Genomic DNA, 14357 nt, shown 5'->3' on the forward strand with positions numbered 1-14357 from the left:
CCCCGAAGCCATGGATGGCACAATTAGGTGCTCCCTCACCTCTGCAGACTGAGGTCGCTGGGCCACTCAGGTCAGGGGGTTATTTAGGGTCCTGGCAGTCCTCCCTTCCCAACCTGACAACTGATGTCGGCAGCGATATTAATAAGCTGCGCTTATTTGTTTAGAACTTTTCCATCGATGTGTCACATTTGGAGGGAAAAGGAAGTTTGCAGAGGCTGGTATGCAGATTTTAACTCGCTGGCTGACAAAAAACATCTTTCTGAAAAATACCACTGTACCTTTTGGCCTGTCATGGCAATGGGCGTGATTTATAAACATAAATTCCACGTCATAAAGTACATTATTATACCGATAAATTCTCTGTGGTTCTCTAATCCATTAGTTTTTTTAGCGAGCGTCTCATTGTCAGGATAACAAAGAACATGACCGACACATGCTTAGGTGAACTCTCTCTCGTTTGAGTTTTAAAGGGAAAAAAAGAGTTAAGCTTAAAGCGCCACTATAATCATAAAAGTATTAAAACGTTAAAGCTTACACGTGGTGACTGTCAGAGATGCAAGGTTTGTGTAGACACGAGGATGCAGGCGCTCTAACGGTCCAGCCCAAATCTGGAACCCATAAAGCCTCAGACATCTCTGCAACATTAGACACAGCACTTCTTATTGGCTAAGCGAACCACTTACCCCCTTTTCTCTATCACCCGCCCAGCTAATGCACACTTCCTGCTTTCCTGCCTGTTTCATACCCGGCCACACCCTCTGGAAAACATTTGAGCCAATAAGAGCTGCCCGCAGGCTCCGGGTTGGCGTTTGGGTATAAAAGAGGCGGAGGTGGACCTGCCTGTCAGATGGTTTGTTGTTGTTCTGTCTGGCAGGTTGAGAGGGGAATGTGAAAGTGAGAATTTTAACAAGGTAACCAGGAAACAGGACGACAAGGTGTCCAATCCGATGGAGCTTCAGCAGTCGTGACTTACACAAGCTTGTCAAGCTGAGGGTTTTTCTTGTTTTCTTTTTTGAAGCTGTAAGCTCAAGCGATAAAGAACCGCACGAAATCCAGTTTTTGTGTTGGTGGTTGGAAGGTTATTAGTGGACAGGAGAATGAGAGAAGAGGTGTCCTGCACCAACTCCCCTGAAGGAGGACTCGGGGCCAGCGAGGAAGAGCTGGAGAGAGGATCAAAAAAGACCCTTCAACCAGGAAATCGAAAACGCTCCCCTTATCCCAAAAAGGACAGCCTCAGTCAGGCAGAGGAGAGCAGCACAGGCAGCTCCAGCAGCCTGCTACCGTCTGGGCCAAAGAGGATGAAGAAAAGCCCCTCAGCGGTCGTGTCATTGGCCCCGACAACTTTGGGCCCCAGGCCCGAGGCGCCCTTCGAGGAGCTCCACTCTCAGCGCGTCATCGCCAACGTGCGGGAGCGTCAGCGCACTCAATCCCTGAACGACGCTTTTGCCTCTCTGCGCAAGATCATTCCCACGCTACCTTCGGACAAGCTGAGCAAGATCCAGATCCTGAAGCTGGCCTCACGTTACATCGACTTCCTCTACCAAGTGCTGCAGAGCGATGAGATGGACGCCAAGCTGGCCAGCTGCAACTACCTGGCCCATGAAAGACTCAGCTACGCCTTCTCCGTCTGGAGGATGGAGGGGGCCTGGGCCATGTCTACCAGCCACTAGGACCCCACTGAACTTCTCTTGTACACCCTCTCGTGTCCACATCTTCCCTCCCTCCCCAGCTCTGTCCGTGTCTGCACTCATTTCCTGACCTTTAAGCCTCCTTCTCCCCTCATGGTCTGATCTTAACCTTCTCATAAACCTCTGCAGTCCTTTCTCGTCTCACTCCACCTCCATAGTTGAACACGCTTTAAGTTACTGAAATCTCCAAAACCTAACCCTGTTCCCCTCCACTCTTTCCACCTCTTTCTCCCTTATCTGTCCCACAGTTTTTTCCCAGGGCTATGATTCGCTCCACTGCAGCCCTTCAGGTATGGATGAAATATGCACACACACACACACACACACACACACACACACACACACACACACACACACACACACACACACACACACACACACACACACACACACACATTCGTGCAGAGAATAGTGTCGAACATATATGTATACACACACATGTGTACAGGCAGTTTGGGGCTCAACATTTAGACATTTAAATCAGTGTAAGTGTGCTTTCTTCAATCGAAAAGCACAAACTCGATGAAAACAAAATGATTAAAAATGGTTTGTTAATTTGATCAAAGAAGGAATAAATGATGTGGACATGATCTAAATTTTGAGAATGCGATGCACGCCATGCAAAGGTGACGAAAACTCTTCCTTTGGAGTTTAATTATCTGAGAATTTAACACTTTTGCTTCATATAGTAAATGCAATCAGGAAGACAGGAATTGAATAAACGGCTTTTAATATGTGAATCAAAATGTTACACTGCAAATGTGAAGAGCTAAAATGTGTGTATGTCAAAACACGACAGAAAACGTATTTTCCTTCATGTGAAAAAATACAGTAGGACCAAAAGCGAAGAAAACTTTACTTGTTTTAAATCGTAATTACTATCAAAACATAGAAAAATGAATTCAAGAGCATGCTTTAAAAATGTCTGACAAAATAAACTGCAGTATTATTTTTCATGTAACTGTGATATCAGTCTTTGATTTCAGTGTGCATGTGTTTTCTTTAAACCTCAATTCTTAACTTAATTTTTATTAGCTAATCATCAAAACAACTTACCAGTTAGTATTTTTTCTTTGTTTGTTTCATTTTTAATTCATATTTTAAAAAGAGTAATACACTGTCAGTTATGATCTGTTGTTTTGTGTATAAATATTTGTCACACACAAGAAATTCAAATACAACTCAATCCCACGTTGGTTTTGTGTAAATGGATCAGAAACTTTGGAGTGGGACTCTTAAAAAAATACATTAATTTAATAATAGACAAAATGTAAATTTAAAATAATGTAAAGTACAAACGTATGTAAAGGTAAAGTTATACAAAAAGGAAAAACAAAATTCTAAATTTAAAAATAGTTTAATTGGTTAAAAATTTATTTTCTATTTTCTTCTTCTAACACATTCAGTCACAAACAAAAATGTCTGCCCACCTCTTTATAATTTTTTTCTCTTTTCAGTGTAGTTGTCATTAACCACCCTCCATGCATTTTCAAAATTACCATAAAAACACTTTCCAGCAGATAAGGTGAGGACGTTTAGTCCACAGACTTAAATAAAACACAATCAGGGGTAGAGCGTTAATTTCAAAGAAAGAGGTCCTTTGAGCATCCTGGTTGCTTCGCTTTATAAACCAAAAATCAGCTAAAAGCACATTATCATCATCATCAACACTCCAGTGTTTGACATTCCTCTGATGAATGTAAGACAAATGTTTTCCTCTGCAGTCTCCAGGGCTTTTTTTAAAAAAAGACAAAAAAACTCCCAAAAAACATTTTAAACAGACACCAGATTCCTGCACAGGTACAGCAAGGGGGTGGGGGAGAAAGGGAGAGTGGGGGGGGTGGGGGTGGGGGGGAGTGGAGGCACATCACTCTCTCTCTCTTTCTCTCTCTCTCCCTTGCAGCCTTGCCCTCTCTCCTCAGGATCTTATATCGTGCAATCAGGCCTCGCTGGGGCCCAGACAAGCAGGAACCTTTAGATTGGAAACAGTTGTGAGGTATTAGGAAGGTGTGTCTACCGGGGTTAGGGTCAGCCGCACGGGGCTGTGTATGTCAGCACATGTTTGTGTGTGCTTGCTGTGTCTGTGTGGTTGTAGTGAGCTTTAATTAGCTGTGCAGCAGTGTGTGTGTGTGTGTGTATTTGTGTGCAAACATGTGCATATAAGTAAACAGGAATACATTTGCAGATGTTTTTTCAGTGATTTTTATCTCTCCCATCTTCTGGTTTCAGTTTGGTCAGACTTAGTTATATTTCTTCAAAAAAAAAAAAAAAGGCCATGAAGGTCTTTGACAACATCAAAGGATTTATTTTAAAAAAAGATAGGCGGGTGAAGACATTGTGAGGAGCAAAGGCCGAGCAGAGATTAATCTGGGTTTCAGTGCAACATGCTTTTCTAACAGCTAGATCGCAGGTCAAGGTGAACACACGCACTGCAAACAGGCACAGACACAGTTCTCTGATCAGACCTTTAAATGATTACAAACATATGCAGCATTCATCCCCAATCACAAATGATACTACAGGTACTGCTGCACATGGGCTTCATACAACCCGTGCTTATATACGTATATATTACACTGTCCAGACACACACATGCAGCTGCTGCTATGTGCACACCGCAGGTGTTCCACTCTGAGCTAACTCACCAGACATCGTGGAGTGGAGCGGGGGGTTGGGGAGTGCTCCAATCAGCGGAAAGCCAAGGCCCCTGCTCGTGGACATGACTGTCCTTGAACGCATCGTTGTAGTTATTACCTACCACTTTGACTGCTCTGCCTGTTATCATCAGCTCTGCAGGGGCCGCCACAGAAAGTGCTGCAAACTCAAGGCCTGCGCCTGCACGACCAAAACATGCAATTTTAGGAAAGAGCTGAGGTTAGAAAGGGTCAGGACACTTCAAAGGTGGAGTGTGCGCGGATGCGTGCACGGGTCCTAAAACAGTCTGTGTGTGTGTGTTGATGAGGCCATGTGTACTTGTTTTACTTGGTGTTGGACAAAATAACCCAAACAATTAACATCACATGACGTGCTTGTAATGTTCCCTTGTTTAAGGCTGTTTATGGTGTGGTATCAGATATCAGTGAATAATTGTTACAGCCTTTATTTAAAGATGTTGAGCAACATCAGTGCCTCTTCTTTAAGAATGACCAGCGAATGGTTTATAGAGTTGGAGTTTATAAAATGGTTTATAGAGTTGGAGAGTAGACGGACAGTCAATACATAAACAGATAGTACATGTGTAATTTATACATTATTCAGAAATTCAAAATTCCATACACGTACATTTAAGGCTTTAAAATATTCAGGACTGCATAGTGTTCCTGCTTTTTTTCCTACCTCAGATTTTTTTCAAAGAAATCACATAGTTGTTTATTTATTTATTTGTTCAATCGATGAGTATATTGCAACAAAAGCAAAAAAAAAGAGCAAAGAAATAAAAAACCAAAAGGTTTATAAAATGCACTGCTTTTGGTGTAAAAGAACTTTTTATATTTTCTTTGGAAGCCCGCAGCATGTACACACGAACACGAATCGGCGCAGACATTTTTGTGCATTTTCATGAGCACGATTTTGAAGATGTGTGGGTGTCTGGCTCAGCGTGAGATGTTCAGAATGAAGCGATTGTTCAGTCTGAGTTGGAACAAACAAGACTCTCCCCTCTGTTTATACTATAATCACAATGCCTGTCACTGCTTTCCTGTGCCGGAACCCCTGGCTCTGCTGCATCTGTGCACATATGTGTGTGTGGTGTTTTACAATTTGGACTGACCAGCTGTTGGACGCTCTTCTGCACATATTAAATATCTGGCTTTCGCTGCTGGCTGATCTGGGACCAGATGTAAAGTCCTCTGCGGCTCATCTGCGTTTTTAAAAGCCTCATCCAGAAGTCGTGGCTTCTGAGAGTCATCTTTATTTTTAGAGATCCAAACTAAGAGCTGAGTGCAGGTGGGAGGATTGTGTGTGTGTGCGTGTGTGTACATTTGACTGCTCCACGCATATGTGCTTGAGCGTGCTGGTCAGACAGCTGCAGGGATAGAGGAAGGTCTTCTGGTTTGACACGTAGGCAGCAAAGAACCACATAACACAAGCCCAGAGTGTATCAGAATCGGCACGCTTACACAATATAACGAAACAGAAATCGGTCAATCGTTTAAAAACATTAATAAGGACCGACCCCCACACGAAAACCTTTACATGTGCTTTCTTTAACAAATAAACTTGGCTTGAATCCAGTGCAGGTGTACCAATAAAAACTATTTTCCAGAGACGTAATTAGTCAAATTAATCAAATACAAGAAAAGTGTGCATTTAAATACTGACCGGGCATGAAAATGTGAGGCAGGGTATTTAATGGCTTTCCAGCACAAAAGAGGTGGCCCCACGCTCTGTGACTTGAAAAACAAAGCACCTTTTGGATGGGAATATGCACACGGCATGCTTTCGGGGTACGATCAAAGTCATGTGACCCTAGCCCTGACACACACATACATCCGGCTTCCGCTCGCAAGACTTCTCGTGGTATCGCGGAAGGGCACGCTATAATTAGGGAAAGCTGAAAATGATCCAGATGAAATGTTTGCCTGTTAAAAGGAGAAGCTGAAGAGCTGTGGGGATTTTTCCGTTTTGCACTAAACAGAAGTTTTTGCTTGTCTGCGCTCACATGTTGTATCCTCAACACATTCACCCGGTCTTTAAGTTGTGTGAAATGCTATAAAATACCCATAATGCTAACTTGCCTTTTATGTTTCTTCTCCCCGCAGAAAACTGACAAATGGAAACTTCACTACACTTGAAGAAATTGGTTCCTGCCTTGACAAATATCTCCACTTTAAAAAACAAAAAAACAAAACAAAAACAAAAAGGAAAAGAAAACTTTCTCTTTCTCTGGACAAGTCTGGCCTCCGTGCGGTCGCCCGGCCTTCACCGAGTGTTCCCGAAACTCTGGTGAAGGTCCCTCGACGGTCCGACGAAGAGCTGAACACTTTGAACGATGAAACTGAAATGAACTTTTTAAAAAAAATAAAAAATAAACAAAGATCAACGAACAGCTGGCCTGCGGTGACAATGAAACAAAATGGCTGCTGGTTCGAGTGCCTTCGGTTACACGGCGATAACCACCACGGCGAGATCCACCCAACTCTTCACAGTGGATGACTCACTGCCAGACAGACATTAAGATGACTAATGATAATGGCACAGTGATGGTTAGAGGGCGGTCACAGCCAATGAATGTTTACAGCTAAAATGCTAATAAGCTAATCGCTCTGGCTCTGAAGACCCCGTCTTGAGGGAAGAGGAAGAGCACGAGGAATTTGGCGCAGATCTTCGACTTTGTAATAACTGGATCGCTTTCTGTGTATTTTGTGGGTTTTAGAGTGTATGTGAATCGGTATACGCACACTGTATTACTTTAAACTCTGCTTATCCTTTGCTCTCGCCTTTAATGGAAAAAAAAGGAAAAAGTCTTGATACCACCACTGATCCCAGTTCAGCCCCCTCTGTTTTTCATTTTACTCTTTTCTAGTAGAAAGCTGCATTTTGTATTGCAAGAAAATCTCATTTAAGTAGTTTTTTCTTTGTTTGTTTTAATTCCAGCAGCTTTAAAATATCTTTGCAAGCTTATTTTCATTGAAAAAAACGCAAAAATAAAACAGCGGGAATTTTCGTATAAAATGTGCCAAAGTGGCGACAAAGTGATTTGAGCCACAGCAGATTCATTTGTAACCATGCGGTTTAAAAGTGTTGCTTTTGTACTGCTTTGAATTTGCTTATGATTATCTCTCTTGTGTGATATCCTGTGGAAATAAAATTTTTTCCTCATGGCTGTACATAAGTACAATATTGTATTATTGAAGGAGAATGGAGAATGCTGGGAAAAGAAAAGGACCAAAAAAAGAGAAAAAAAAAGTAAAATAGGAAAAAGAAACAACTGATCTTTCTTAAAATGTACATAATTGACCTTTATTAGGTTTTTTTGGGTGAAAATAGTAGAAAAAGGCAAAAGTAAGACAACAAAACCAATGTCGCTATGTACACTGTACAGAAAAAAAAAATCAAGACAGTCAGTTATAAAGAAAACTGGACTTGACCTAAAGTAAAAATTCCAGTTTGTTAAGGCTACCTTTACACAGGTTGGTCAGAACGATCCTTCGACTGATAATTTGGTCTCCGAGTATGCACAGGGTTCATTATTTGGGCTCAAATAAAAAAGTAGATCATTTACACTGATTAAGACACGTGATATGTCAGGTCGCTGTCGTGAACGTTCTTAAAAAAACAAACAAACGACTGAAAGCTACACTCCTCAGTCAGGATATCTTTCGTTTTTCACATTTTCGTCACATCAACAAATGTCGGAAAGGCCGTGAGTTACATACAGAGTGCAACGTAAAATACAAACAAACTAAAAATAAAAAACAAACAATCAGACATACTGTATTAGCACCATCACAATCATGTTAGACATGCAAAGAGCACTTCAAAGACACAGAATCTGAATATATAAATAGGAGTCATGTCGAATTGATTTGCGTATATAAATGTCCTGCGTTTTTTTTTCCTTTTTTTTTGGTGCTTTTCGACTGTTTGGATTGAGAAAAGAAACATTCGCAAAGTCTTCAAAGTCTTTGAAGTTCTTCAGGCCATGCCAGTCCAGGGACAACACATTGTTCTCATAAGCTTTGGTTGTACTTAACCTGTGTCCAATTGCACTGTGTGGATATTTAACTATCTCAGTATTGCTTCACCCTAACTAAACCACTAACACGCCATTGTTTGGTCCGGGGAGCGTAACATCTCCGAGGATGACAGTAAATAGACTGGCGCTATGTAGGTGATGAACAGAAGAGAGATCAGATTTTAAAAAATAATAATAATAATAACAGAAAAAAAACATGTAACAAATACAGCAGGAATGCTCATCCACAGGTAGAAACATCAAAGTTCAGATTTTGAAACCCGAGTCGCTCTAACCCTCGTTTCCGAGGGCAAGATAAGTGCACTTTGTGTGAGTGAGTGTTTGGATGCGAATCTCATCCAAAATGTTAAAAACTGATGTGCATTGTCACTTGTACAATCATTACTGAGTGGTCACACTGCATTGAGGCATCATGGGTGATTCTGTCTTATCTGACAGGCTTATTATCCCCCCTTCCCCCGAATATCAATACCACAGCGACTGGAGGTATCAGCTCTTCATTGTGACTAATGCTACCAACACTAACTACAGCATATCTACATATTTAAGATGCACTTCAGAGGAGCGATACAAATAACTGCAGCAATCCGAGGTCTTGCTACACGCGCTCGCCCTGGTTACGCCAAGAAAGAAATGATGAAAACGCTAAAAAAAAATATGTATGTCAGACCTCATTGTAGCTTCACTCATGATTCTTAAAAAACAATGTCATCCCCCCCCAAAAAAGTGTTCCTCTGGTCAGATGAACTGATGATGAGAACAAACGTGCAGTGCAGGATGATCAGAAAAACCCGCTCGATCGCAGTCGCACGCAGACGAATGACATCGCGGCCGAGGGATACGTCTGCACTTCATCACTCGCACGTACTTTTGGGGACGACTCCTTCCTCTCAAACTGAGTGGCTTCGATAAGCTGAGGCGACCTTTGACCCTTCCTTCTAACAGTCTTGGGGCTGGGTGCAGGAGTCATTTTAATTCAGTCTGCAAATGTGCTGAGATGTGTTTTTCTCTCAAGATGTACATGCTACATCACGTTGTTGCAAAACCCTTCATTAATCTGCACCTGGGTGTCTCCTTTAGCTTCAGCTCTCATTGCAGCGAGGGATGAGAGTAAGAACGCAGCCCAGATGATTGCTGGTCGTCGGTGTGTGTGTGTGTGTGTGTGTGTGTGTTTGGATCAGATGGGTCAGAATTCAGCCAGTAGTAATACAGGTGGAGTTTTTGTGAGGTGACATCTGCTTCCAGTGACAATCCAAAGCGCTGCTTTGCGTGTTTGTGTGCGTGTGTGTGGAGTGTGTAGAGGCTCGAGTCTTTCTTCAGGGAGAATCACCTTTTCTCCATCATTTCTCAGATGGTTTCCTTGATGACAAAGAGAAAGATAAGGGTTTAACGTGCATAAAGTACAACATTATGGCAGTGCTGAAGCAGAAGATATGAAACACAGAGCTGGCCCTACCTGTCAGATGCGAGAGACCCCATTGACAGAGAGGCGATGGCGCTGACAGCCTCGCTGTCTGAGTCTCGTCTCAGTCTTCGTCTCTGCGCCTGCAAGTAGGACATATCCACTGTGGAGGCCGAATCCTTCAAACTCTGCCAGTACTCACCTGCGGGAAGCGAAGAATGGAAAAAAGATGGAGAGGAGGGAGGAAAACAGGAGAGAGAAAAGATTAATGGCCGCATTCATTGGTATTTCAGAGCTGTTTTCATCCTGAATTGTTCCTTGAGGGAAGGCGTCTCCATTATTAAAGAGCACTGCACGGTGTTTGATCCGCTAGTTGTAGCTGTTTGATCTGAATATAAGCAATGACTGTGACATAAACAGCCCATGGTCTAAATATCCATGTTGATAATTTCACGAATGTAAACTCAAATTCAATCTGTTCTCTCAGGGCCTCGAGTCCCGTGTCACACAGCGAAAGAAAAAAAAAATCAGAGTTTGCAAATGTGCTCATCTCTGAGCGTGTGTGTTCTGGCTGCGAATGCAACTCACATATATTTCACCCCGGGCCTAAATTATGGGCTTAACATTCTTGTGGCTATTCAAATATTTTTAATTAATCTAATTTGGTTGGGATAACATTTGTGTGCAATCAGAAGGGGATGTTGCGAAGGTCGTGTGCCAGAGAAGTGTTTGAAGATAATTGGAGCCAGGGCGGCTGTGTGTGTGCGTATGTGTGTGTGTCTGTCTGTCTGTGTGTGGGACAGCTGGAGGGAGAGATGGGGAGACAGGGATGTAAAGGAGGAGAGGTGGTTGGACAGTAGGGGCGATGTGAGAAGACTTAGTGATGGAAAAAAATAGACATGTTTTATTTTAGCTTGACGAAAATGTTTTTAATCGAGCCGAAAAATATTTCGATGAAATTCCTTTCAAATAAAAATGCTAAAAATTGATCTACAGTCATTAGAATTAGTAACGTTGATGTAATTTCACTCTTCCTCCTCTGTTGCTCATCTTGAAGTGTTTCTTTTTATTATGAATGGAAGATCCACGGAAAGAGGATGCTGTAGCCGCGCGGTGTGATTTTTGGGCCAATATTAAAACAATCTGACTTGACTTGAAATCCTTTCATGTATAAGGAAGTGAACATAGTGGTATAATTATTAATTTTGCAAGCAAGCCCTTTCTTTGATCTCATTTTCAAATAAAAGCACATATTTCAGCCCAAGGACCATTACTAACTTTCCCATTACAGCAACTTTCTTGAGAAACAATTCTGGAAGCGAGCACATCCAGTGAATGCTAGCCATCTCTTCCACTTCCACAAGATAATGATGGACATTTGTTTTTGATTTACTATTTCTTTTGACAGTTTAAAGGTGTTTATGACTCAAATAGCTTATGGCCAACCTTAGAGAGTAAGATACTAAAGACAACTGAGGCAAACAGTTTAGAATGAAGTTAAAAAAAACAGCAACAAAATCTTTCTATGAAACTAATGAAACGAAGATCTATTTTTTTAGATCAATATTCTCCACAAGTTTCACAAGACTGCTCAGTGTCATGTTGGTGATGATTTTTGATGCTGCATGTTGTATTCTCACCATGAATCTGGATGACTTTCTGCAGAGAAAGCACTGCATTTTCACAGGGCTTCTGGTCCAACACCGACTGGGACAGAGGCTCCACCTGTGGCACATGTGGTCAGAGGTTAGAGAGGGAAACATGCTGTAGGTATCTGTGAAAAGGCACATGCTCTGTATGCGCAAAAACACATCCAACCTCCATGCCCAGCAAGGCGCTCACACAGGCTTCGGAAGCATCGCAGATAGCTTTGAGGTCATGCCCACCCTCCAGAGCCATGACCACCTTACCGCCGGCCAGTGACATCAGTTGACGGGTCAGGAAGCCAAAACCTGGTGGAGAACAAAAGCATGCACAAAATTGAATACACAAAGGTTAAGCCAGAAATTGATTGTATGGGATTATATCAGTGCTGTGGAAAGTTAGCCACACTTTGCACACCAGACTCTGACAAATTACTGAGAATAATTTCACAACATCATGTTGACTGGTGACATCATTTATTATTATGCAGGGGACTGAAGCCTAAAAAATGAAGCCTATGCTGAAGCACTAAAAACTGCAAAACTGCACCACTAATAGTGAAGTGTAAAATTAATATAATTGGAGATGTGGCAGGTACACTGATGCAGCTACTGTAACAGCTGCCTGCTTCACCTCCACTAACTGGACTGCACATGTAGACAGTGGTTACATGTGGAGCATTTTAACTGTTTTAACAACTGCGCTAACAACTGAAGAAGATCCCAAGAAGTCTGGGTTCAAGTTATAGTTGGTTTCTAGTAACTGATTCACATATTAGCACCGGATAGCGGCTATTTACAGGTTTAGCTTGCTAACAGAGCAGATGATCTGGCTCGAGAAACTACTCAAAAAAGAATTGGCCATAATACTGAAATTTTCAAAATGGGGCTTAACAAACCAAAGAATGACATCACAGTGTCTATGTGCATTTTTATATACAGTCTATTATGGTGATAAGTTTTAGTTAAACATAAAGACTGGCTCATATAAAGAAACAGGTTCTACAAACAAACTTTCACTTCTCTACAAAGCTGCACTCTGAAAACTGCGTTACACATCAGTGATAATATCTGACATCAGCACTAAGTCTGCACAGCATAAGAGTGTTTATCTGTTTGACAGCAGTCTGTGAAGGATAGCCAACCTTTGTAACTGTAATAATAAGAAATATAACAAATGCAGGACATGCAAATATTTATTATAACTCATAGAAAAATATGGCTCATAAGAGCACGTTGATCAGGAAGTGTGCTGAATGAGAGGCTGGGTGAACCTTACACTTGGCTGTAACCTTGTATCCTCCGAGCGATGATGGATGTCCTTCGACAGCATCAAAGCCAGCTGACACGAGGACGACATCAGGGGAAAACTCGTGAGCGATGGGCATCACCACAGCTCTGAGGACCACAAAAGGAAACGCAGTGGCGTAAAGCAAACACTGCGTGTTATCTTCTATTCATCAAGCAGTGTGGCCAGGCAGAAATTAGACAGCACATTTAAGAAGTAATTTTTTTTTCAACAGGTGTTCATGATTTGAGAGAAAATGAGAACTGAGGGGTGGGGTGAGTAGAACATAATGTGTGATCAAATTAACATCAGAGCAGGCTGTAACAGATTAATTATTGTAATGAAGAGAGTTTGAACAAAAAAAAGAGTTGAAGTGACTGATTTCACAAAGAGCATTCATATACTGCACAACTTTTATCTGGACTGTTAACTGCAAACACTTACTTAATTGTAAGTGATTGCAAATAGCTCCCCTATTTGAAAATCATGAAAAGAGAAATTATCAAAGGCAGTGCTCCAAGTGCTTCATCTCTGTTCTTGATCCACTCTTGGTAAGCAGCCAACCGTGGAAGGTGGGGCACCTCCCAGGTGTGAATGTGTGCAACTGTTTAAATGTGAAGCCGTTAAAAAAGAAGAACGAGTGCTCTGCATACCTTGCTTGGCTATCTATCTATCTATATAGATATATATCTATATATATCTATATAGATAGATAGATATGTGCATTTAGAAAAACTAAAAAAAAGTGGGTCTACAAGTGGGACACAATTAAAAGTTTCTCTCGGCATGTTACAAACAGGTAAAGGGAGACCCTTGACATATATAGGCTGAGGTGTCCACAGACTGTAAAATCCACTCATGGGAGCCCAGTTTTCTTGCTTCTTTGCTCTCCTTCTTACTTCCTCTTGTCTCTAGCTGCCAGTTTTTTAGCAAGAGCACACGGCCCATGCCGCGTTTGATTCTTTCTCACTCCCCCCCCCCCCCCCCCCCACTCCACCCCCTCTCAGCGGCAGTTCAAAGACGTTTGTGTGCGTCTGGTTCCTATTAGGAGCTCGTCCCTCTTCTCACGTCACTGACAGCCAGCCATCTGGGATCCATTGGGCCTAATTACGCCGCCTTTGGATTCCCTAACAATGTACCCCCCACTTCTTCTCCTCTCTTCTGCTCTATTCTCCTCTCCTCCACAGTTCATCATTGGTCAGTAGCCACTTGGAAATACACAGGAAATGTATTTACATGCACATACACACTATGTACACATTGCGATACCTGCATATGCATGCTCTTCCTTTGAAACTGCAAGTTTGATTCGTGGTGTGCTACTGGTGATTCGGCCGAGCTTAAATTCTGACCGTTTTAGTAATCCTCCACACAAATACGAAATGCATCACGACGCTTAATCTCAAAGCAGCTGAGCTCTCTCTTGATTGTACTAGAGTCCCACCACCACTCCCGACCACAATATTCCTTCAATACACACCCAAAAACAGAGACACACATCATCAGTAACCGCACTCTGGCTAGTTTTCTGTTCCATCCCGAGGAGAAACACAGAGAGTCTGGAACACCCTGTCATCTAAATCAAATTGAATTACAGAGCTGGCACGAGGTTAGGTAGACTTAATTGCATAAACACAAA

General features: G+C 42.0%; 2 protein-coding genes across 4 annotated transcripts in view; one reads left to right on the top strand and one right to left on the bottom strand.

Annotated features, from left to right (window-relative positions):
* The first annotated feature begins 1039 nt into the window (after positions 1-1039).
* LOC146518832 (twist-related protein 2-like) lies at positions 1040-8591 on the top strand. The gene is made up of 2 exons (XM_085160368.1): positions 1040-1978; positions 6449-8591. The coding sequence occupies exon 1, from the start codon at positions 1098-1100 to the stop codon at positions 1668-1670; it is 573 nt and encodes a 190-aa protein (XP_085016494.1). The 5' UTR covers positions 1040-1097; the 3' UTR covers positions 1671-1978; positions 6449-8591.
* Positions 8592-8702: 111 nt separating this feature from the next.
* Positions 8703-14357, bottom strand: part of LOC146518833 (histone deacetylase 7-like) — a 41754-nt gene continuing 36099 nt past the window's right edge. For all 3 annotated transcript variants that reach the window (XM_085160352.1, XM_085160353.1, XM_085160354.1), the window contains 5 exons: positions 12710-12828; positions 11606-11739; positions 11428-11512; positions 9842-9989; positions 8703-9744 (listed from right to left, as the gene is read on the bottom strand). In XM_085160352.1, the coding sequence (XP_085016478.1) occupies positions 9726-9744; positions 9842-9989; positions 11428-11512; positions 11606-11739; positions 12710-12828 (505 nt within the window). In that variant the 3' untranslated portion in view covers positions 8703-9725. The remainder of the gene's footprint in view (positions 9745-9841; positions 9990-11427; positions 11513-11605; positions 11740-12709; positions 12829-14357) is intronic.

Source organism: Neolamprologus multifasciatus, chromosome 5 (assembly GCF_963576455.1).
Source record: "Neolamprologus multifasciatus chromosome 5, fNeoMul1.2, whole genome shotgun sequence".
Taxonomy (NCBI): domain Eukaryota; kingdom Metazoa; phylum Chordata; class Actinopteri; order Cichliformes; family Cichlidae; genus Neolamprologus; species Neolamprologus multifasciatus.